The sequence below is a fragment of the Heteronotia binoei genome, chromosome 9 (assembly GCF_032191835.1).
Source record: "Heteronotia binoei isolate CCM8104 ecotype False Entrance Well chromosome 9, APGP_CSIRO_Hbin_v1, whole genome shotgun sequence".
NCBI lineage: Eukaryota > Metazoa > Chordata > Lepidosauria > Squamata > Gekkonidae > Heteronotia > Heteronotia binoei.
The window spans coordinates 21,734,230-21,759,663 of NC_083231.1; the positions used below are offsets into that span (position 1 = coordinate 21,734,230).

A 25,434-nucleotide genomic window follows, 5' to 3' on the forward strand; every position below is an offset into this window, starting at 1 on the left:
TTTTCTCTGAGTATTTTGGTGACTTTTAAAGATCGTGGTGATGGGTGGGTATGTCCTTCCCACTGCCTTCTGTAAAGGAAAGAACTAACATGATAAATAGCAGATCCTGAGATGAAGCATAGGAGTTGCGTTCTTTGTCATTAGCGGTTTAGGGAGGGGAGGGGGGAGTTGCGGTTAGACTTAGAAAGTACTCTGCCGTCAGTGCTGTTTGAACTTTAATGGTAAGAGGGTGAAGAGGAAAGCGAGAGGGAATGTATTGGCTGCTTTGATGTAGCTTGTTAGCATTCTTTTTGAAAGAAGTGACAACTCAGCCTTTTTCTTTTTAGCTGTTTTTTGGGCTATCCCTGCTGATAGGATAGAGGGTTTTCTACCTGCATTTGAATGTGGGAATCTTTCCTCCCCAAACACAGCTGTCCGTAAACAGGCAGACCATGTGTTTCTCTTGTGCTGGTTGGATGCACAAATCTTCTTTATGTGCGCTGCTGCTTGCCCCGTTGCCTAGGCGATAACTTGCTCTCCGCAGAAGATGTCTGGCTCTCGTAAAGAGTTCGACGTGAAGCAGATTTTAAAAATCAGATGGAGGTGGTTTGGTCACCAGCAAGCGACTCCTAATCCTAGTGCTGACTGCCAGCCAGGAGACTTCTGGAACGCAGGGCACAATGCTACTGCTGGTGGGATAAAGTTTTTGGATCCAGGGAACTTGTCCCTGCCTTTGGCATCAATTGGCTTCCAAAGGTCCAGCCAACAGGGTTTCCAGAATTCACCTTCTTGGCCAATGGCATCCGGTTCTGAAGTGCCTACATGTGAGTTCACCGCAGAGGACTGCGGAGGTGCACATTGGCTCGATAGACCAGAAGCTGACGATGGAGCAAGCGAAGAGGAAAATGTATCTGACAGCAGTTCATGCAGGTTGTTACTTTTCAATTGTAAGAAATGGGTTATGACTTGAGGGGGGTGTCATCGAAGTGTAAAAATAAATCTTCCATTGCCATGCTGTGAAAAATACTGCCAAGTACGTAAACTGTTAGCAGCGCGTACATATGTGCAGCTTTAAAATGTAGCTTTTACCTGTGTTTCTAACCTGTATCAAAATGATTTATTAAGGAGATGAAAAGGGAGTCGCTAAAGAAAGCAAATTCCTTTCCTAGACCCTGGGGAGAAAAGGTAATAGAACTAGAAGGGAACACTCAGCTCTTTTACTTATGGTCTGTAGGTAAGCCATATATTTTAATGTATGAACTGGATCAATTTTTATGGTTGTATTTTGGTTGTGAAGCTGAACAGGAGTCAAATTGTAAGATTTGTTTGAACCCATATAGCTGAAATGTGGTTGAGCATCATATAACTGGTGCAGCCTTTGTCATGCATCCCAAATCACAATTTGCTCTAACATAAGGATAACTAAAAATGTTAGGCTTTGGATTTTTGTAAAAGAAAGTGTTTGCAGATGTGTAGCAGTAGGCTTTCATTGCAGAAGATGTTTTGTCCTTAGCTTTTAGAGGGAGGTCAGGTTTCCTTTTTACGTTCTTCATTTCATTTCATGATGCACTCTTCTCTTCAAATATATTTGATTTGACCTTCCTAGCTCTTTAAAATCTAGGTGGCAAATGGACTTCCTCTAAATCGCTCTGCACTCCTATGCACTTTGCAGTGTTGAGTGTTATTGTTATTGAGTGTTATTGATAGAAATTAATGAAATCAATTTACTTTAATTTTTTTTGTACATAGAAGACTTTGTTGCGTAAGAAGAGGTGGGGGATACTGTAGTGTTTGACTCCTCACTTTGTTTTTATTTTAATTGTTAGGGGGAGCATGGAAGCTGAAGATCTGTTTCAAATCTAAAAGGTTTCTGTCAAAGAACATTTTTTTTTAAAAAAATGCATGAAATGGCACACTCAGTGGGGTAAATAATTAAGGTGACAGGAGTAAATCTCCACCTTAGGCTGTGTGGATGGCAGTGCATGTTAGTGCTTACAGCAACATCTGTTCAGTGTTTGTACAGGGAGAATATGCCATTACTATACAACTTATTCTGAAGGTATCAAATTAATTCTATGGAGAAAAATTCCCTTTTTTAATCCAGGTGTCCACCTGGAGCTCTAAATAGTGAAGAGAGTCAATTTTGATTTCCTGGGGAGCAGTGTTAACGGTGACCTGAGCTTTGGAACAAAAGAAAAAATACAGTATTTAAAATAGGTGGTAAAGTGTGGGACAGAGGTTTTACTAAGAAAGTGAAAAAGCTGGCTGGATCCAACCCAGGGTATGGATGTCTTTGCATGCGCAAGCACATAAATGCACTGAGGCATACTACAGTGAGAGTCCATGTGCTTCCCTGCTGGATGCCTCACTCTGTGAATCTCAGGCTGCGCTCTACCAAAATCTCCTGACTTTTGGATTTGAGATAGCCAGGGTACGCATGTCTGTCTGTCTGGCTCCTTTCTTCCCTTAGGTCTGTCCTTATGCTTTCAGTAAAAAGAGATTTGGAGATTTAGAGGCTTGTAAGTAAGTATAGTTTGCTTCGCTGTAAATCTAGTCTGATATTGAAGGCTACCAAAACCCTATGAGAATGGAGGGAAAGTAACCTTTTAAAAGTCAATATAATGTAGTTATCTGAGTCTGTGACTACATTCTGTGCTTTCCCCCTATGAGATGCATTCACTAAAGTAAGAAATCAACATATGTATCTCATGCATCTCTTTTAAGAATGTGATTTACAAAGGGGAATTGTCCTTATTCTCTTTTTTTCTTCATAGAAAAATCTAGTCTTCCCATCATTCATCCATGAGTAAAAACTACATTTGTTTAAACTTAAAGAAAGTCTTATTTTAGAATGTATGAATGGTGAAAGATTATGGGTGATAACAGAAGGGCAGTTAGGGGTGACTCAGAGACGCCTCAGAAACCAACCCAAAAAATCCTTGCAAACACTGCTGCCTGGCCCCATCCCGTACTTACTTGGTCCTCTGGCGGCCTCAGAACGGCTCAGAAAGCTACCACTGTCAAAGTGGTAGCAAATTTTTGAGCTGTATGCCAGTCGCCTCTTCAGCATCTGGATGGGGAAGTGTGCAAGCGAGGCGCCTTGGTGGTATGCAACCGCCAAGCCGCCCCAAGCCGTTTCCGGCTGCTGCTGCTTCTTTTGTAAAAACTACCTAGAGTGTATGAGCACATGTGTGCTTGACTCTTTGAGGGAGAAAAGGAGCCGTCCGGCTTCTGAGGCCTGCCCCCCCTGCCATCTGATCATATCAAGCTGCCTCACAGATGGAATGGGGCCACCTCGCGAATGGGATGGGGCCGCCTCACCGGGGAGCATGTGGCTGGCTCTTTTTGAGCTGGCCCGATCTGGGACACTTCCGGTCTGCCCCTAAATGCCTGTCTGTTATTACCCAAATATAAGAAAAAATAGTGTATGTATCTGTCTTGAGCTCATTGTTTACATTTAATTTTTTCTGAGGACTCCTATAAAATTTGGCTTGCAGTGTTCTTGTTGATAAGAGTGTCTTCAAAATTGCCTGGACTTGCCTAGAAATTGCCTAGACTTCTTTTTGCATGCAATTTCTAACACTGAAGTGAGTGGTTTACAGACTAGATAAAGAAATTGCTGAGAACAATGAAATCCCCAGGACTTAACAGGGATATTAGTTTCTTACCTCACGATCTCACTATATATACTGACTCATTCAGCCCTCACATCTGTATTTTCACCAGTCCCCCAGAAGGGCCATACCTTCTATTTTGTTTCTTATTTAGAGTAATAGATTATAATGTAATGAATAGTACAATGTAACGTAATTTGGAATAATAGATTGGAATGTATTTTTCTGGTCTGGGGACAGCGGAGATAACAGCCAGTCACCCCACTTCAAAGAAGATGATGTTGTAAGGTCACCTCCATGCTTGAGATGAGAGGGATGGAGTGTAATGGCAGGGTCTCAGTTAATTATACTTAGCATTCCACAATTAAGAATACATCTGCCCCTCAATCTCCAATTTTGGCATATTTATTTCCTTAATTATGTTTCCCCCCTGGAATTAAACACAAACAAATGATAATCATATAAACTATACTTGTTATTCCTGTTTGTTCCTTGAAGCTGTTAGACATCTTCATTAATGTGGAAGTAGTTCCATCTCTATGCAAGCTATGTTATATGGGTAGCACCAGACTGATCTGTGTTTTAAATCTGTTTTATTGATGTTCTATTTTTATGTTTTAATGGGGTAATTTGTTTCTTTATTATTTGATTACTGGAAATATTGTATTTATTATGTTACGTTATGTAAGCCACCCTGAGCCTGCTTCGGCGGGGAGGGCGGGATATAAATTAAAAATTATTATAAATTAATTTTTAAAAAATTATTATTCATTATGCTGTATGCTAATTTACTCCTCTCACTCTCTACCTATATATGTGGATTGGTAATTTCTTTCTCATTGTATCTGAAGAAGTGTGCATGCACATGAAAGCTTATACCATGACTAAAACTTTGTTGACCCTTAACGGTGCCACTTGACAAACTTTGTTCAGCAACCATTGTTGGGTGGTAGTGTTCATGTAAGGAAAGTTACTTGATAGAGAAAATGCGGTTAATTTTTTTAATAATAGCTGCATGACCTATATACTCATATAGACTTTTGTAATCTGCTATGTTGAGAAACATGGAAGCAATCCATGGTAGAAAAGCAACCTCCTAGCAAATTATGATTTCATTACAAATTTAGGTTTTACATTGGAGATTTTTTAAAAAGTTTGTGGGTATGCTTGCATGCTTTGAAGTCATGGTGACTTCTGGCAACTCCTAATGGGACTAGGACATTTCAGAGAGGTGAGATGTAATAACCTTCCAAGCCACTTTTAGAGACCCCCATGTGCAATTCTATCATTTTATCTTTGTACTATACCATGCATGGCCAAACTTGCTTAATGTAAGAGCCGCATAGAATAAATGTCAGATGTTTGAGAGCCTCAAGACATGAACATCAGATGTTTGAGAGCCGCAAGTCAGAAAGAGAGGGAGGAAGGAAGCCGCCGGCTGGCTTGGCTCAGAGAAGTGAATTAAAGAGACAAATGCTTTCTCCAAGCTGGCCGTCAGGGACTTCGAGAGCCACATAATATGTGTGAAAGAACCACGTGACTTCCAAGCCACAGTTTGACCACCCCTGTATTATACATTTCAGGAAAGGTGGTTCTCCAACTTCAGTGCATAATACTTAATCTGTTCAGTTTTTGCTGTTGTTCACCTGGGATAGTAATGGAAATAAGGGGTTTTCCATACCTACTATTTTCAGAATCACCAGCATTCGATCGTTGTCTAGGTCTCTGCTGGTTGACTTCCTACGCTGCAAGGTCACATGACAACACCATAATTTTCCTGGGGGGAAATACTGCTTTCTTCTCCCACTTCCCCCAAGCATGTCCATTGCAGTAATGAATATTGGAAGCAGTACAGTTGCATATGTGTTATCTCTTAATATGTATCTAGTACCTGGAGCATTATTAGAGACGAGCAACTTGGGAGGGGCCATGACTCAGTGGTAAAACATCTGCTTAGTTTGCAGAAGGTCCCTGGTTTGGTCCCTGACATATCTGGGTAATCGATGACATGAAAAACCTCTACCAGAGATCCTGGGGAGCTGCCACCAGAGCAGACAGTGCTGACCTTGATGGGCCAGTGGTCTGATTCAGTGTAAGGCATGGTTCATCTTCATGGGTTCATCTTAACTGTGCCCCCTCCCAGTGGTATCTATATTTTTGTTACTACTATAGATTTGCCTTCTGCTGCAGAACAGCCATCTTTTTGAAAATTATGAACACCAGCAAGGCTAATTTCTTTTCCCAGTAGTGGTTCATTTCCCTAACTTTTCTCTCTTTGCCTTATTTCATGTATTTATTTATGTTCTTTGTAGTCTACCTTTTTCACTGGAATTCAAGGCAGATTACACAAGAGTGAGTCAGTACAATAAACAGGATGGGGCATTCAGTAAACTGTTAGGATTATTTATTTAATGTTATTTGTTTGTAATTTAAATTTATAGACCACCCTCCCCTGAGTACACAAGGATTAAGATTGTAGAAGTCTGGAACCCTCCAGAAATCTAAAAACAGAACTGAAGCAAAGTGTAAAGATTTACATCGCACATTAACGGATTCAAAATTATAGAGTAGGATCCTACAGCAACTTTGTAAGCTGTTTCATCCAGTGCAGCCCCATTGCCTGTGTAGAAAAGCCCTCTTGAATAATTGAGTTTTGCATAGTTTGTGGAGAACCAGGAGAGCAGGAGCCTTCCTGGCCTCCTCATGTAGACCATTCCATAAGGCGGGGGCAAACAGCGGGAGGAAGCAACTGTATGGGCAGTTGTTGATTTTGCCCATGTGCAGGTTGATACCAGTAGAAGGCCCTGCTCAGGAGAGCTTTGCTGTCATGGCAAAGCACAGTGGGAGAAGCAGTCCTGAAGATATGAGAGGCCAAGGACATAAAGGGATTTGTTCGAGGCAGTCACTGTCTTAAATTGAACTCCATAGTTAATGGGCAGCCAATGGAATAATTGCAGAATAAGAGTAATTTGCATGCTTCATCTAGCTCCTAGTCGAACAACAGTATCCTGCACCAACGGGAGTTTCCAAGTTTTCTCAAAAGGAGATCAGTATACAGTGCATTAAGGTAGTCTGTGGCGTGGTTCCAGGTTGCCATATCAAAGTAAGGAGTCATTTTACAGGAACTGAGTTGGAGGAAAGTGTTTTTTGCATCTGTTCAGCAGTAATGTCGGATCCAGTGTAACCCCAAGGCTTTTAACTGAAGTAGCTGGCTGACCTTTACCTTCAATGGGGAGCATAGTGTCCAACATTCTAAATTCCTCCCCTTCTTCAGTGCTGAAGCACGCAACCCGCTCAGATGCGTTTTGAGGCAAAAAAATAAAAAAATGTTCCCTAGCAGCAAGACTGCCCTTTATGAGAAATGTGTCATTTGTGCTAAGCAGGCTCTACTGCAAATATCAGCACTTAAGAGAAGAGCATGAGATTATGTTTGTCAACAAGAATGGCCTTCAGTTAATATTAGCTAGGTTTTTTAAAATGTCTTTTGTGTCCTTGACTCTCTGTTTGACCTTTACTTTATAAGAGGTCTGCATCTGTCATGCAGTTGTATTGACCATATGCCAAGAAAATAAGGATATCAAAAATGCAAACCTCAGGTATTGAGTTATTTCCGCCATTACATGCTGGCACAAAAGTTATAAATCTGCCAGAACTGTTGGAAAGCAAATTGAGTTTTTAGGCCACAGCTGAGAATGAAAGGGCCATTTCCCCATCTGTGGAAAAATTTGCACACACCAATGAGACATTTCCATGTCTCTCCCTTGAGAGCTCTTCAGTGTTGGAGGATGTTTGTGTAGTTTCTCTGAGCTCTGGGAACAGCTTGACAGTCTCTACAGGGGCTGCTCTTAAGAACAGAAGTCTCAACAGAAGCCCTGCTAGGCACAAGATGCTGGGTGTGTATTGAGATTCCAGCCGAAGTTTTCGAAGTTTTAAACTAAGAAGGCCTGTAAAGTAAGGCACTAACAGTTGCTGGTGAAGATAGATTCAGGTGGGTAGCCGTTTTGGTCTGAAGCAAGAGAACAAAGTTTGAGTCCATTGTCACCTTGAATATCAACTAAGTTTAATTCTGGGTATAAGCTTTCATCTTTGCGCACATGGAATTTTATACTTAGAATTAAACTTCGTTGGTCTTAACTCAAGCAAGTTTGGTGTAGTGGTTAAGTGAGCGGACTCTTATCTGGGAGAACAGGGTATGATTCTCCACTCCTCCACTTGCACCTGCCGGAATGGCCTTGAGTCAGCCATAGCTATCGCAGGAGTTGTCTTTGAAAGGGTAACTGCTGTGAGAGCCCTCTCAGTCCCACCCACCTCACAAGGTGTCTGTTGTGGGGGGAGAAGATATGGGAGATTGTAAACCGCTCTGAGTCTCTGATTCAGAGAGAAGGGCGGGGTATAAATCCACAGTTGTCGTCTTCTTCAAACTTTGTTCAGTTGCTGGTGAAGACCCCATTGTTTTTCCAGGCACTAGAGGTGTCATGAAGTTTTTGCTTAGAGGGATTGTGCACCGTCACTAGGTAACCAACTGGTTGGGGTATTTTAGACCTCTGTAAGAGTCAGATGTCCCCATCGGCTGCAGCCTTGGTTATAATTGGTCTTTCTGAGCTATCTGCTGCTTGCTGGCTCAGGAAGGTAAGTGTAGAGGTCAGTGCTGCTTTCCTTCTTTCATTTACCCGATGCATCTTTTTAATAGGCAGTTAATTCTGAAACCTAATTATGATCACATAAATGCCAGTGCCGTTAATTGCATCTTCGCTGAACAATTAACCACTTTCCCAGGCACAAAATACCCATTAGTATGATACTCTAGTCGTCAACTTCAGGGTGATATCTAAAGCTCGTAAAACAGCACTTGTACTTCAGTGCCTTGTTGGGGTCACAGTTATTTCCAATGTGCATACTTTTGTAAGCAGATCTGCCTCTTCTTAGGCATTTGGGTTTGTTCGTACAGACCTCTTGGAAGTTTTGTACTTTAAACGCTTAATTTAGTTCATCCGGCTTCTGCACGTACTTTGATTCGTCTGGCTTTTGTATTGATTTTTTTTATTTTTGAAGAAAATAGTATCACATTGAGAAGAGATGAGCAGAAGAGCTATTTTTGAAATATTCATTTTATTGCTCAGTTTGAGTTATAAGTGGCTCCACATTATAGTGCAGGTGTCATGCAGAAGATCTGTGATTGGGATATGTTAATCGAAAAACCAAATTGGGGAAAGGGGCATTTTTAACTCCTTTTCTCAATACTTCTTCCCAGTTTAAGCTCACTCCCTCACAGCAGCTGTGAGCCCTGTTGGGGGGAAGTACTGACACCATTTAAATTCCACTTTTGTGCATACTGCAAATACCTCCTAAAACATTTTAATGTGTGAGGCTGTGCATGTGAAGATGTTTAATTTATATGTGTTTTTTCATCATTACAGGACTTCCAATAGCAGCCAGACTCTGTCATCTTGTCATACTATGGAGCCTTGTACATCGGATGAATTTTTTCAAGCACTCAATCATGCAGAACAGACCTTTAAAAAGATGGAAAATTACCTGAGACACAAGCAATTGTGCGATGTGGTATTAGTTGCTGGTGATCGCCGAATTCCAGCTCACAGGTAAGGAGTCTTTTATATGAAGGCTGAAGCTCTTCTCAATATGTTGGTATATTCATCACAGTAGTTAAAAATAAAATTTGAAACATCTGACAGTAATCCACTTTTAATAGGCCTATATGGCAATTATAATTTTTCAAGTTAGACCTTTCTTGCAATTGTCAGCACACATGCCTCCCCCTGAAATAAAGCTTTTCCTTAGTGTGTTAAATATGATTAAATGCAGGGCTTTTTTGTAGCAGGAACTCCTTTGCATATTAGGCTACACCCCTCTGATGTAGTCAATCCTCCAAGAGCTTACAGGGCTCTTACTACAGGGCCTACTGTAAGCTATTGGAGGATTGGCTACATCAGGGATGTGTGGCCCAATATGCAAAGGAGTTCCTGCTGCAAAAAAGCTCCATTTAAATGTGTTTAGTTTTACTCTTCTGCTGTACCAGCATTTTGAGTGTTTCTCTGCCAGAGGAGAATCAGAGCTTGGTGTATATTCAGCTATGCCATTGTTTGCTCTTTAGCCAAGTGCTGTGATTCAGAAGAACCAGCCCCCAATCAGAAACAGATTTATGCTCACAGGTCAACTTCATTGTTGATGGGAAAAGCCAGGCCTTTTTTGGGGGGGGGGGGGTAGAAAAAGCTCAGCAGGAACTCATTTGCATATTAGGCTACACCCCCTGACACTGAGCCATTGGGAACTGTGTTCCTGTGCATTCCTGCTATTTAAAAAAGCCCTGGAAAAAGCAGTGTCCACTTTGAGGAGGGGACCTGTTTTGACTTGGGGCTGCATACACAGTGCCTCTGATCAGCAGTGAAGTGGGAGGAGCAAAAAGCTTTCCAGCTTTCCTCTTACCTTCCACCAGAGTTGATCACCTATGTTGTGTTTGCTTTGGGGCAGAGGAGTTTCATGCCTGAAGAATGAAATCCTGTGCATATTTATTTGGGGTTAAATGCTTTGGAACCTAGGGGTATTTACTTCTGAGTAAGCATGCACAGGTTTTTTTTTGCATGCTGTTCAAATACTACTGTGACAAACCTAATTGGGGCTGTAAAACAGAAACGATTATTAATGAAACAAGGTCATAACTTCTGCAAAAAATCATTTGATGCATACATGGTCACTGTTTTGAAATATTTAAACTGAGCAAGAAAATCATCAGTGGGGTTTTTTTTAAGTTTAAAAGCGAATGTTTGTCTTTTTCTCCATGGATATTTAACAGAATGTATTTCAGAGGCTGTTTGGCACATGTGTGCGTTAGATAGAAAGCGAGGGGGGGGGGGGGAGAAAGCAGAGTAATGGTTAAATTTGTATATAGGTGAGGACTGCTCAAGGCACCAAAAAACCCTCTCAGTCAAAATGGAGGCGAGAAACAGCATTATAGTGCAAGATCAATGAGGAAGTCATTCTTTTGTGCTGACTACAAGCTATACAAATGGGCCTAGCCTTTGGCTTGTTTTCCATTCATTAAAATTTCACAGGGATATGGTTTTCTGTTTGCCTCTCGTTATTGTATGTATGCTATCAGGCTTAGCATCCAAGCTGAATTCTGCAAAAACAGCAGACATTATTTTTCATGTGTGTCTTTACTCACACTCCAAACATAATAACATAAATATAATAGCTAAAGCTAAATCCCACCTTGTCGCTAATGATACTGAGTACTATTTATTTTGTTTATACCACACTTTTCTTCCTAGTGGAGACCCAAAGCAGCTTATATTGTTCTTCTCTCCTCCATTTTACTGAAATACAGCCTTGCCTCTTTTCCTCTTGAAAGATGTTTAGAGTGTGATTGAACTCTGATAATGGGAAGAGAAAGAGGTTTGCCCTTAATGACTTTCAGTTGCAGCAAATAAAACAGAATGCCAGTGAATCATTGGCTTCGCAAGAGAGGCCCAGAATTGGATGTGACTTGCTCAAACAAGGCTTCTAGACAAGAAGAGCTCTCTTTTTAAAAAAAATAAAATAAAATAAAAATTATTTGCCTTGTTTAAAAGAAAACTTAAACTCCACAGGACAGCATCACAGATGTTTCTGTTGGTGTGGAGTCATTAAAAAAACTGGCAGTCTAGGTCAGGGGTGGCCAAACTGTGCCTCTTTCACACATACTGTGTGGCTCTCAAAGCCCCTACTGCCCCATCAGTCAGCTTTAAGAAGACATTTCTCTGTTTAAATCACTTCTCCAAGCCAGCTGGTGGCATGGAGAATGCCTTTAAAGTTGCTTTCTTTCCACTTCTTCCCTCCTCCGTACCCCCATCTATTTGCCTGCATTCTTTTCAGCTCTCTAACATTTGACGTTCATGTCTTGAGGCTCTTATGTTAAGCAAGTTTGGCCACCCCTGGTCTAGGCCATATGGTTCTCACTTTTTCTGCTTGGGTTTTACCCGCTCCAACTTTACTTTGCTGTTCCATTACTTCTTTCTGCAGGCAACCCATTACTCCATGCCAAAACATGTCATTGGTGTTGAGCCCATCCTTCTTGGGCCACCACATTTGTAGCATATCTTGGACTCCTAGCATTGTAGCCCCATTGGACTCCAAGCATGAAATTCCTAGAGGTCATTGCTCTCATTAGTGTTCTTAAGTTTCCATATATGAATGTGTGGCTCAGTTAAGAAGACCCTCCCTCTCTGTTTCTCATTCCTACTTGTGATGAGGCAGTGAGAGCGCTCTGCCCATCTAAAATTCCTGTCCCGTCCCCCCCACCTTCCATCTAAGCCACCAGGGATCTTCATATGAGTGTGATGCTTGCACATGATTTGCATACATCCCTAAAACAGTGTGTTTTTTAAAAAAAAATGGGATGTCATTTGTGTTCTTTTTATGAAGTTGCTATGTTATTGAGTCATGTGTCTACTCTGACTGGCAGCAGCTGTTCTAAGTCTTGGGCAGAGGTCTCTTTCATCGCTGAGATGCTTTTATTGAAGATGCCAGGGATTTAATGTTGACCCTTCTGCATGCAAAGCTCATATTCTTCCATATATCTGTAGCCCCCTTGATCGATTGTATTTGTATTAGATTATATAACTACATGCTGCATTCAAGTGTTACATTTGTTCATGGATGACCAGAGGGCAAGTGCTCCTGGTGTGTTTCTGGGAAGGTGACTCTTCATTAACCCCTGTGTGCATGAAAATTGAAGGAATGGCGTCATTCTAACTTAACAAGAATCACTGGGATGGACCCAACCTGCTTTCCTACTCGGGCTTGCCCAACTCTCCTCCTTACTATAACTACTTTCTTTGTCCATGCAGGTCCCATGAGCCCCAGAGATAATTTTTTTGTCTGGTCAAAAAAGGACCCATTTACCTTTTTCTATGTGGGGTGTGGCTTTCATTATGTCTTTCTTACTTTCAAGGAATGTATAACTCTAAGATGTTTTTATGTACAAAAGTATGTCTGACTGGAGCTGTGTTTTGTAATTCTGTAAAGAAACTTGCCCCATGGTGCAGAGTGGTAAAGCTGCAATACTGCAGTCGGAGCCCTCTGCTCACAATCTGAGTTCAATTCCAGCGGAAGCTGGTTCAGGTAGCCGGCTCAAGGTTGACTCAGCCTTCCATCCTTCCGAGGTCGGTAAAATGAGTACCCAGCTTGCTGGGGGGAAAGTGTAATGACCGGGGAAGGCAATGGCAAACCACCCCGTAAAAATGTCTGCCGTGAAAACGTTGTGAAAGCAGCGTCACCCCAGAGTCGGAAATGACTAGCGCTTGCACAGAGGACCTTTCGTTTCCTAAAGAAACTTGTGCATGTACATGTCCATGAGTAAAAAACATTTGTTACTTGCATCCATTTTAGTAATATTGTAAAATAACAAAAATTTAGAAAAGTTATTTTAACTGGTGGGTTTGATTTGAATAGGTTTTAGCCCATTCCTATCCCAAAAACTATGGGAATCTACTTTCCCAGGGTTGGAAGAGACTGCTGGGGTGGAGGAAAACATGATCCTTTTGTCAATGGATTACTGGTTTCAACCCAGGCACCTGAGAGGGCAGAATTCACACCTCCTCATCTTTTCTCTATGGTGCCTGGAAAATATAAAAATTGTCATGTATTGTGCTAGCACTTTATTGGAATGGTATGACAGGATGTAGCCAGCAGAAATGCCTTTATCCATTTGAACAGAAGACGGTCTGTAACTTCTTTTCTTGATAACTGCACAAGTCCCTGTTTGCCAGGGCAATACTTTACAGAGGTATATCGAAGCATGAAAGAATTCTGTCAAGTTTAAAATGTTTTCATTAATATTCTTCCTTCAAGGGATAAAATAAAGCAGATAGAAAATACAAGATTGACTGTCTCCCCCGTCCCCAATTTCTCTTCTCCCTCCCACCCTTGATGTCCATATGCTCACAGACTGGTGTTGTCCTCGGTCTCGGACTATTTTGCAGCCATGTTTACGAACAACGTAAGGGAAGCGAGGCAAGAAGAAATCAAAATGGAAGGTGTGGAACCAAATGCACTATGGGCTTTGGTGCAATATGCCTATACAGGTAATGAGTGGCTGGTAAATTTGCCTTACTCCATTTAAGTGAATGGTTTATTTCAGAGTGTTTTATTTCGGAATGCTGGATGCTGCACTTTTGTATAAAGTGATTATATGGGCTTTCTGGGGAAAATATGAGTTGGGAAATTGTCTGGGAAATTTTCTAATTCCCTAAATAGAGTGAGATCTGGTTTATCGTATTTATTTTTTCTTATTTAGCAAACAAAAATTTAAAAGTACCCAGTGTTAATGCTGTGTTTGAATGGCGCCAAATTGTCAACTGAAATCTAACTATAAAAAAAATTGTGTCATTTAAAGACAGTACAAGATGTGCTCCATTACATGGTATTGATTTATGAAAAGATCAAAGATAAGAAAAACTGTTGACACACTTGCAGTTCAGTCCTGTGAAGAATTATTCCAATCAAAACCCTCTTGAAATCAGTTTAGCAACCCAAAGAGCTGTTCTTGATATACCATGTCAACTCATCTATTTCAATAAAATTTTATTCATTTGCATAGAGGTCACAGGGTCACCAACTGTTGCTTTCCATAGCATTGCTTGCATTACTTGTTCCATATCAAATTGGGCATTATAGTATCCTCTCCATCATGTGAGAGGAGTCATTTCAACAAGAATGTTAGCTTTAGTTTAGATTTGATCTGTACAGTCAATCAGATGAATTAATAACTTGATTTTTGAAATTAGGATTATTACATATATTTGTGAGTGTATTTCTTCCTTCATCTTCCACTTACAGTTCAATAGAATATGCACAGTTCTCTTACATTCCTCAAGACAATGACATGAAAAACATTAATTATAAATTTGAAACTGCCAAGTTTGCCTAGTACCCTATGAGCAATGGCATGCATTCATTGTCAATTTCATTAAAAAACGAATCTCTAGAAATAGAACATTTTTTGCTGGAAAGTCTTTCAATTTTGTGATAATGTGTTGCTCTACATCTCTGACATGCAGAGAAAAATGGAGACGCCTCAGAGTAGACTTAGTAGTACAAGGTAGTTCTTCAGTGGCCTGGAGCTATTTGTGAGATAGCTTGCTCTGTTAACTGAAAGAGGTGTTTGTCTGCATTTAGCTGTGTGCATGTGCCGCTAGATTCAGACTTACTCCACATGATCTGATACACAGGAGGGATTGTGTGGAATAAACAAGCGGCTGGTTTATGTTAACTGAATGCAAACTTAAAGAGGGTTGCTTGAAACATCTAGGGTGTGTATCCCTGATGTTTTTGTATTGCTGGAAACTCCTGAGTAAACTTTTTGTAAATGGTTTGCAAAAACTATTTTAAAAGAATTTTAGGTGACATCAGATGTAAAAAAACACAAGTGTGGAGATTAAATGAAAGTGCTGGAAAAGGCAGATTGTTTGGCAGTTTAGAAAGGGGAAATACCTTTAATAAGCTCCACATTTTGAAAGGGAGGGGAACGCTTAGCATAACTTTTATTTATTATTTATACCCTGCTTTTCTCCTCAATGGGATGCAGCATCATTCTGCTCTCTTCCATTTTATCCTCATAACAGCCACCTTCTGAGGTAGGTGAGAATGAGACTGTGTGGCTGGCCCAGGGTCACCCAGCATGCTTCTACAGCAGAATGGGGATTTAAACCTGGGTCTTCCAGATCCCCCTGTGACGCTCTAACAATTGCATAAGCCATCAGTCTAATTAAGCATGTGTTTCCAAACGAGGTGGTCTAAATGACTAGGCACATGTTCACCTAATGATACCTGTAGCCCAGACTGAGTTAAAATGTAGAAAGCTGTTTGTTAATTAATGGGAGGATGGAAGATGTCCTTTCAGTGCCATGATAAAAGACATTCAGCTACAGATATGGTATGCAGAAACCACTTGTGTTGCCTTTAGGAATGTTTCTGCCCTGTTGAACTGAATCCACTTCGGCTTGTCTTTCCTGCACATGGAGTGCTGAGATTGAAGACTTCTTGTTTTGGAATTAACTGCGGTTTTTTTGTGATGTCCAGGTTAGGCAAAACTGTAAGCCAGTGTATGCTGTTGTCTGTTAGCCAAGATTCTAACATTGCAATCCTAAACAGGGTTAATAGATTTAGAGTAGTTTCACTCTGCTTAGGACTGCACTGTGAATCAGTAACTAAGAACATAAAAGTAAACACGCTGGGGCCAAGCGGCGGTCTAGCTAGTCCAGTATCCTGCTTTTAACAATGGCCAGTCAGATACCACAGGGGAAGCCCACATGCAAGACTTTTGCCTGCTGACTACTCCCCAGCATCTGAGAGTCAGAAGCATTTTGCTTCTGAACTTGAAAGTCCTGTTCAGTTCTCATTCTGGTTTATAATCCAGGTTTATTGGCATGAGCGCAGTTAGTTGTTTTTCTTCTTGGACTTCATAAGGAACCGTGGTTTGTTTCAAACAGGATGTCTTCAGCATCAGTGCTGTAGGGAAAGGGAGGAGAAGTGCAGGGGAGAGTGCAAACCTGAGTACTTCATGGCTCGTTCTTATGGTGAATGAACTGGGATCAGAATGCAGTCATAGTTAACTTATGGAATTAACTGCAGAAAGATAGGATAATAGCCACTAGTTTAGATAGCTTCAGAAAGGAATGGGTTATAATAGAATCTTAGAGTTGGAAAGTACCTCAAGGATCATCTAGTAGTCCAATCCCTTGCACAGTGCAGGAGATTCACAAATACTAGGTAGCCTTTCTTTGTTCACCATGATAACTAATGGAACCCCCAGAGCCAAAGGCAGCATATCTCAGAATTAGTTGCTGTGGGTAGGGTACAAACAATAGAGGAGGGCTTGTTGTCTTCATGCCTTGCTTATGGGCTTCCCAAAAGTATCTGGTTATCCACTGTTGTTCATCATCCTGTTTCTAAGATAGACCCTTGGTCTGATTTTTCTAGTGCTGCTGTTGTGCACTTATTCCTAAATTATGAATACTTTTTCTAATTATTCTAGGTCGCCTTGAACTAAAAGAAGACAATATTGAGTGCCTGTTATCTACAGCTTGTATTCTCCAGCTCTCTCAGGTTGTAGAAGCTTGCTGTAAGTTCTTAATGAAACAGCTTCACCCATCAAATTGCCTTGGAATCCGCTCCTTCGCTGATGCACAGGGTTGCACAGATTTGCACAAAGTGGCCCACAATTACACCATGGTATGTATTTGCATGTGCATCTGTATGTTGTTTGCATGTGCATCTAGTTATTGAATTGACGGCAAGGGAATGTTTCAAGGAATGCAGCAGAGAAATAAGGCAAAATAAATCTCATATATTTCAGAATATGTCTCCAGCATAGTCTATGAACTGGTGCACCTAAACCCTCTTGCTCAGATCTCAGCTCCATTGTGAACTGATTAACCTCCTTTCTGTTAGCCTAACTCCATTATCCCTCATTTTTAACTTAGGGAATAATTAGCAGCCCACCTTGTCAAGTTCAGTATTTTGAGTACTTAGAAAACTAATATATATATACTATATGACATATTTCTCAATGGTCAATTAAGCGATGTGCAAAATCGGTAAATACAGGGTAAGGGGCATGATGCAGAGAATTCTAAGTTTATTGCTGATTTTTGCCCACTGAATGTATCTACTTTTCTACCACTTTCATGTGTCCTTACACTGTTGTTTATTCCCACATGTTATGAAACTGGTCCTGTGACAGTGCTGGGATTGACAGATAATGCATTCTAAAAGAATAATTGGTTTTGACCAGTGACAAAGGTTGTTCACGTAATATGGTTTGGCATGTCTGAGCCATGTGATGTTGTGAACTACAAATTACTTTTCTGAAGATGCAGTTGCCTGAATAGAGAGACTTATGTCCAGTTCTAGATTGTCTTTGACTAACCCTGTTGAAGTTAACAGGCTGAAATCTGTAATTTTTTGTGTTTTAGTGAAGAACTCAATAAAATCTTCCATGTGGGGCTTGAAAGATAAGCAGCAATGAATTTTTATTGTCATCTTGGTTTATGAACTTAGACAAGCCAAGACTTGAGCCTATAGGGGTTCAGTTTTACATTACAGTAGTTGTTCTGCCTACCTCATTACACTGACTGGCAGACTACACATAAGAAGAGCCATGCTGGTTCAGATCAGTGATCCATCTAGTCCAGCACCCTGTCTCTCACAGTGGCCAACCAGTTACTCTAGAGGGCCAACAACAGGGCATAGAGGCCAAGGCCTTCCCCTGATAATGCTGCCTGGTACTGGCATTTAGAGCAGAGGTATCAAACTGATTTGTTACAAAGGCCTGGATTTGACATAAGTGTAACTTTGATGAGCCAGGCCATGTGTTCCATAAAATGTAACATGAGGTACTGAAGAGAAAAACTTTATAAAGGTGATTTCAGATGTTGAATGGTAATGGCAGGTGAATGACGATAACAGGGTTGATTGGATTAGGTGTGATATGCAGAGGGGTAGTAGGCGTGGGGATACCAGCGTTGGTAATGTGACAGGAAACCTAGGTCTCAATTCCATCTAGGAGGATTCAGTCCAGGAGGATGCAAAAGAATAAATGGCCGTAAGTCTGACATTAGAAACCACAACGTTCAGTTGCTTACCTAAGAGCAGCTTTGCTTTTGTAAAAGGAATTTCAAAGGGAGATTAGAAAGAGAGACTGCTGAATTGCAATAATAAAGCTCAAGACAATGCACCCTCCTGGAGAGCTAGTTTTCTTGTTTCATTACCACTGTGCGATATTATCATCCAGCATCTGAAATGACTCCACTCTCTAAAATATAAGGAGCAATCCAAGTGTTCTGATTCTTAATCAGGGTCTTTTTGAAAGAAAAAAATCCAGATAGGAACTGAGAAATCCAGTCTTTTTTTTTTTTTTTTTAATTTTCCCTCGTACATTGTGCTTGGCAGAAGAATCCGTTCTGAAGAAGTGTGTTTGACACAGAAGCATATACCTGAAATAAAACTTCTCATTTTCTCTCTCTCTCTCTCGTGCATTGATAGACATATCTATAATTTTGTCTATTCCCCTTTTAATGCCATCTAAACTTTGGAGCAAAGTGGCTTGCATTAAGATGAAAAGAAGGGCTGGACACTATTTACTAACTTACTTCATTTATACCCTCCCTTTCCTCATGGTGGGGACCCATAGCAGCTTATTTTGTTCTCCCCTTCTTCATTTTATCCTCACAACTTTGTGAAGTATATGAGATAGAAAGCATACTATTGCCGAGGTCGCTCCATGAGCTTTTATAGCAGCATGGGGATTCAGACCTGGGTTTCCCAGATCTTTGTCTCATGTTCTAACCGCTACACCACACTGGCTTTCAGGGGCCCCAAATGGGAGAGTATTATAGAAAGCAGTATAGGCCCTCTAGTGGCTTGGTACTTCTGCTTCCTTTGCTAGAGAAAGGGACAAATGACTGTAAGAATCTTCTATGTGCTGGTGCAGTACCTGTGGGAGACTGTTTAATTTCCTTTCTGTTTCTTCATTTGTCTAGAATATTAGAATCAAAAAGTTGTGTTTTTTTAAAATCTTGCATAAAAGTTTGACTTTGAGAATTTAGTTTGCAACTATAGGGTATTTGCAGGACTGCTTTGTCCATGCAAATTTGTCCTTCAGCTACTGTTGTTTTCTGAGATCCTGCTTTGCGCACCTTCATCGGCTTTGTGAGAGATCAAAGCCAGGCCCTTCTCAGTTATATTATCTTAACTGTGGAATTACATCCCCATAGAGGTTTGCCAAGTGCCAAGCTTGTTTGAATTTCAGATGCTAGGCAAAAACTTTTTATATTTTCCCAGGCTTCGCATTGCCCCAAGACAGGGCTTCTTTTGTAGAAAAAGCTCAGCAGGAACTCAGTTACATATTAGGCCACATTCCCTGATGTCACCATTGTTTTACACAGGACTTTTTAAAAAACAACAACATGAACTCATTTGCATATTAGGCCACACCCCCTGACACCAAGCCAGCCGGAACTGCGTTCCTGTGCATTCCAGCTTAAAAAAAAAAAAGCCCTGCCCCAAGATCTTTTTATGTTTGGGATATTTTAGCCTGAAAATGAGCCTAAAACAGCTGCTTTTTACTGGAATGGTAATTGTGTCCCTTTTTAGTTGCAAGTGCTTGTATATTTAATAGCAGTGTATCTACTTTTAATTACTTTTATTGTTGTAAGCTGCCTTAATGCTGCAAGTCTAAGAATGTGGGATATACATGATTTAAATACATATGAATCTTTACCCTAGACAATTGTACATGTGAATGGGCTCATTTTCCAGCTGAGCTCAAATTCATACTTAGGGTAACCTAAGAGTAATAGAGAAAACTTTCCTTCTGTTGCCTCACCCCAAGGGGCTGGTGGCTTAGGTTTTATACCTTGCTATGTGCCCCAGTCTGAGCTGTAATCAACATAAGTGGCAATCAGGGGATCATGACAAACATCGAAGTTCATAGCACAAGTTTAGGAGATCTGGGATTCTGGTGACTTCTGAGTTGACCATGCTTATGCAGCCGCAATGATATTGAGCACAAATAAACATGAACAATGTGGTGACCACGTTAACATACAGATATTCCAAATGTGTGTACAAATATACATACACACTATGACTAGTGTGTTTCACTACAGTAGCCAGGCCAAATAGGAAGACCAAGAGAGTCAGCTGAGATATATAGCTGCCTCTCCACTCAGTTTCCATGCCTCAGTCCAAGTCCTGGGCAGTGATCTCAAGCATCAGGGCAGCCAATAAACTAAAAAGGTAACTCCAGGAGGAGGAAGGTAAAATCCACATAACATTGCAGAGGATGTAGGCAGGGCTTTTTTTGTAGCAGGAACTCCTATGCATATTAAGCCACACACCCCTGATGTAGTCAGTCCTCCAAGAGCTTACAGTAGGCCCTGTAATAAAAGCCCTGTAAGCTCTTGGAGGATTGGCTAGATCAGGGGTGTGGGGCCTAATATGCAAAGGAGTTCCTGCTACAAAAAAAAGCCCTGGGCGTAGGGTTGGGTTACACAGCCAGAATGGTTTGGAATAGATCAGAAATACAGTTTGAGGACAGATTCTGAATTCATTTAGAGGTCTAGAAGCTTGGATGAAATTAAGAGCTCTCTTTTCCAGGTTTGGAAAAAAAGGAGGAGAGATCCGGGAGAGCTATAATTCCCAATTGACTGACGAGCAGGAGTTTTTGGCTCTGGGATGCAAATCTAAATGAGCAAAAAAGGGGGGGAATTCTCTGGGTAAAGAAGTTAGTTACCTCACTGAGCTGGGGATTTTGGCAGAAAATTCCACAGTCCCACTTATATAACTGGACTAGGAACCTGAGCCCAGTGGTGCAGAGTGGTAAAGCTGCAAGTACTGCAGTCTCCCTGCTCACGACCTGAGTTCAATCCCAGTGCAAGCTGGGTTCAGGTAGCTCCACTTAAATAACTGGACTAGGAACCTGAGCCCCGTGGTGAAGAGTGGTAAAGCTGCAGTACTGCAGACTGAGCTCTCTGCTCACGACCTGAGTTCGATCCCAGTGCAAGCTGGATTCAGGTAGCTTGCTCAAGGTTGACTCAGCATTCCATCCTTCCGATGTTGGTAAAATGAGTACCCAGCTTGCTGGGGCGAAAGTGTAGATGACTGGGGAAGGCAATGTTAAACCACCCTGTAAAAGTCTGCCGTGAAAAGGTCATAATCTCACCCCAGAGTCGGAAACGACTGGTGCTTGCACAGGGAACTACCTTTACCTTTTAGGAACCTTTTAGTAGAGAAAACTTAATGTAGGCTTTTTAGTTCTTTCTCAGGTTTGACTGCTAAAGAGGCTAGCTCCTTTGTACTGAAGTACTCTTGCGTGATTACTGAGCGGTCCTCATCAATGATCCAGGAACTGGATAAAGGGACTCTTGTTTCTCTCCAAGCAGCTCTTGTTTCCTAATGAGCATGCTGAGATTATGTGGTTAATCATGCCCCTTTTCTGCTAGCTCTCATTCTTTGTCTCATAGATGGCCCCAAACTTCTGCTTCTTGTATAACCTGCAGAGAAGAGCTGGTTGCCTTGTTGGAAGGCAGCGATCCTCAAAGAGGCTTTCCTTATCATTTGCTTTGCTATTTTTTTTGTATGTTACTGATGCACGGTTTCCCCATCTGTTATGAAATGGTTGAGATGCAGTGGAACAGTCATCTCTGAAATGTAGCCATAGAAATAGCTACCTTGAAGCTATTGACACTGAAATAAACAGCAGTACAATTACAGCTGTGAATACTTTGACATGAATGAAATTTAAATTAAGTGGACTTTAAAAAGCTGTTTTCCAAACTAATTAGTTGTACTAGATGAATTTTTCTCGTGGTCCCCTTTTAATGTTGTTTAGTTCCAACAGAGACATAAAATTGAATTTTAGTAATAACGAGTAATACAGAAGCCGCTATCTTGGCTTGAAATTAATGTTGCCATGGAAACAGAATAGAAACATGAATCTTCAATTAGAATAAATCCCCCCAGTAATTTCATTTGCTCAAGGGCCGCTTAAAAGCAGGGAAGTGTTAACGCTGAAACAGCAGCCACATGATGTTCTTTCTGGAAAAGTACTGTAGTAGTAGTTCAGGGTACCTGTACCATCTGAAAGCAGGGTGTCTTATTTTTTAAAAAAACCCTATCAATTATGTTTGTGGTTCAAATGGTAGAAAGTTCCGGCAAAAGCATGGCTGTGGAGCAGTTATGTGTGTGTGTGTGTGTGTGTGTATTTTGTATCACCAAACTGTTTTGCTTCTGCTGAAGGGTTTTAAAATGGGAAAGGAATGAGTATAAAACATTTATATTTCAATTTGAACACTTTGTTGTAGTTTTGTTGCCCCAAGTCCCAAATCTTGACTAGCTGTTTGCTATGTAGGGTATTCATAGGCCCAGCTAAAGCATCTGATTACTTAAAGCTTCTGTTGTTCTAGGAAACTGCGAGTGGCTCGTATCTTATTTAAAATCAGTTGCATTTGGGACTGACTGCCAGCAGTTCAGTTGAAGTGGATATTTCTTGGTTTAAAGGATACGTTGAGTGAATTTTCTCAGAGGACTCCCATCAACTAATAGGCTTTTCACTAGCTAAACAATGCCGTTAGTGTCTCTTGAAAGTGTTGGCATGGTTTCGTTTGGCGTAGTAGGACTTGAAATGTAAATGTAAGTAACACGAATTCTGGTATTCTTGTCGCTTCAGTTTACAAGTGTGTAGTACTGCTGTGTTAAAAGAAATAAGACATTTGGTTTTTAGAGTGATTATGCTGATGACTGGGCAATGAATTGATCAAGCTTTTTGCTTTAAAGAATAAGGTTCTTTTAACAGTATTAGGTATAATATGTGATGTGAAAGATCTTTACCTGAGACCCTGGAAAGTTGCTGCCAGTCTGAGTAGACAGGATTGGCCATGTTCAAACAAGGGGTCTGATCAGGGGTGGAATTCTAACAGGAGCTCCTTTGCATATTAGGCCACACACTCCTGATGTAGCCAATCCTCCAAGAGCTTACAGGGCTCTTAGTACGGGGCCTATTGTAAGCTCCAGGAGGATTGGCTACATCAGGGGTGTGTGGCCTAATATGCAAAGGAGTTCCTGCTATAAAAAAAGCCCCGAGACAAACTGCTATCCCTTGCAATTTGTTCCTCCTTTTTTTCTCCTGATTCAGTGTAAAGGTAGTCCCCTGTGCAAGCACCAGCCATTTCCGACTGGGGTTTAAGGCAGCTTTAAAAAGGACCATAGCTAAACGAGACTTTGTTGAGGCATGACATGTAACAGCAGTTAAGAAAATTCTGCATGGATCAGGATCATTGTCATACATCTCATTTCTCCCCTCTCCCTTCTCATGATGAAAATCTCAGTTTAAATGCTAACTGTGGTTATCTATGATGTATGGATGCAAGTACATGGGTTAACTAGAGCTAATTTGCTTTCCACTGGGATCCTAAGCCATGGTTATATTTACAAGCTGGGAATGCCATATGGTGGGGGAATGTACCCGTAATCATACATCATTGGTTGGATCCAGACAGCATTTTCACTGCTGAAAAAAGGAGAAAAAAGATATTTATTTTTGACCACCAAAAAGGCTGCACTGAGGATTATGAAATCTGCATGGACTAAAACCATTTGGACTAGAGGTTGCCGTAAGGAAGGGAATTGGGTGTGATTGCAGGAAAAACTGGTTTGATGCAGCCCTACAGGTAACCAGTGTTAATGTTTAACTGCAATTCTTAGTTGAAGGATGGAAGAATGAAGGGCATGTGTCAGCCTACCCATAAGTTGGGTTCTTTTTCCCTTAGCCATGGTTATTACACATGAGTGAAAGCCACTCTAATAGTCATAACCCAGGACAATGTGTATTCCATTATCGAATGGAAATACAAAATATGATAGCGTAAAGAATTCAATTTTCTAAATTTTGAGCTTTGTAGCTGCGAAGGTAAGCTTGAACTATAGACAATGCCCAAAAGGCAACTGAATAATATTACTGAAGGTTGCGATTGAACTTTAGCACCCAGCACTGCGTATCACTCTTCCTCATGCGTATCGAACCAGAATGAATTAGACAAAATAATGAAAATGTATAATAAAATCATGCCCTCCAGGGAATTAGCATTGCGGAGTTCAGGGTTTGTGGCACTAAATGTAGGATAAGTTGGTCAAGAATTCTGTTACTTTTTCTTAGCAGATTCATTCACATCCCATATCCTTGGCCATAACCCCACTGACTTTCTTCTCCGTGGATATTGCATGCCAGTAGGAGAAAGCAAAAAACCCCAAAAAACAAAAAAAGTTAATGTTATGCATGGTAAATGTACATTGTTATGTGGAATTATTTCCATGTGGGGAAAGTGATGCTTGAGAACAGCCTTAAGAGACTTCTGAAGTACTTGCTGGTGTGTGTTGTGGTTTTGTGGGCTCTTTTGCTTATTATACTAGTCTTATCGTCGTTTTGTGGTAAAGTTGTGATCTAGAGGCTGAGAGGTGATGGAAACGGTTCCTAAGAAATCATTTCTCTTTGTAATTTTGAAAGCTAGTCCCTAATAAAGCTTGACTCAGTTTTCTGTTAACTTCTAGCATGTTTTTGTATATCTGAACTTTGGCAACAAGCATTCAGCTGTGAGAATCTAAAATTTCGATGCTGGAAACTGCCAGCTGTCACTTATTGGCATTGTCCCTTGGCTTCTCTCCCCCCTTCCCAGAACTGTGTTCACTGCTGTGAGAAAGAAGAGAAAAGCAGCTAGTTTTTTCTTCTTTCACTTGCCCATGAACACTGGGCTTCCTCCTGCCTTCCCAAAGGATCTCCTCACTACCCATTCTGCCTGATTACTGTAGCTTGGGACCATTCCTGAGTTCCTTTTCTTCTCATGGTTAAGTGTCAAAGCCAAAATGAGCCCAAGCCAGTGCAAGTTGAGCAGACCTCTGCCTAAACTCACACTGACCCACAGGACTTTCCCCCAGAGGTGAGGGAGAGAGACAGAGAGAAAAGCCAGGTGGTAAGTTCTTGAATACAGAAGTAATGTTTATCAAGTTCACACTGAAGAATTTGAAAAGCACCTCATTGTATTCCTCTCATACACACTCATATGCAAGATCATCTCCATACATACCTAAGCCAGTTTTAGATGCAGCTGACACTGTCTGAAATGGAAAAACCTGACAGGTGGTGAAGGAGACTCTACTCCCCTCTTTGTTTTCATACCCATTTCTGTCTTAGGTCCAGCATGATTTACTACCTTCTTCCTTTCTAAGAGCAGGGCGGGGATCAGCCAGATGCAGATGGGTGGCGCCACAACTTTCTTGGAAAAATGGC

At 41.0% G+C, this 25,434-nt stretch overlaps 1 protein-coding gene across 1 annotated transcript in view; it reads left to right on the top strand.

Annotated features, from left to right (window-relative positions):
- Positions 1 to 448: 448 nt before the first annotated feature.
- The window catches only part of KLHL5 (kelch like family member 5), a 41,608-nt gene continuing 16,622 nt past the window's right edge, over positions 449 to 25,434 (top strand). The window contains exons 1-4 of the mRNA XM_060246263.1: positions 449 to 909; positions 9,011 to 9,193; positions 13,539 to 13,675; positions 16,627 to 16,823. Of these exons, the coding sequence (XP_060102246.1) occupies positions 527 to 909; positions 9,011 to 9,193; positions 13,539 to 13,675; positions 16,627 to 16,823 (900 nt within the window). The 5' untranslated portion in view covers positions 449 to 526. The remainder of the gene's footprint in view (positions 910 to 9,010; positions 9,194 to 13,538; positions 13,676 to 16,626; positions 16,824 to 25,434) is intronic.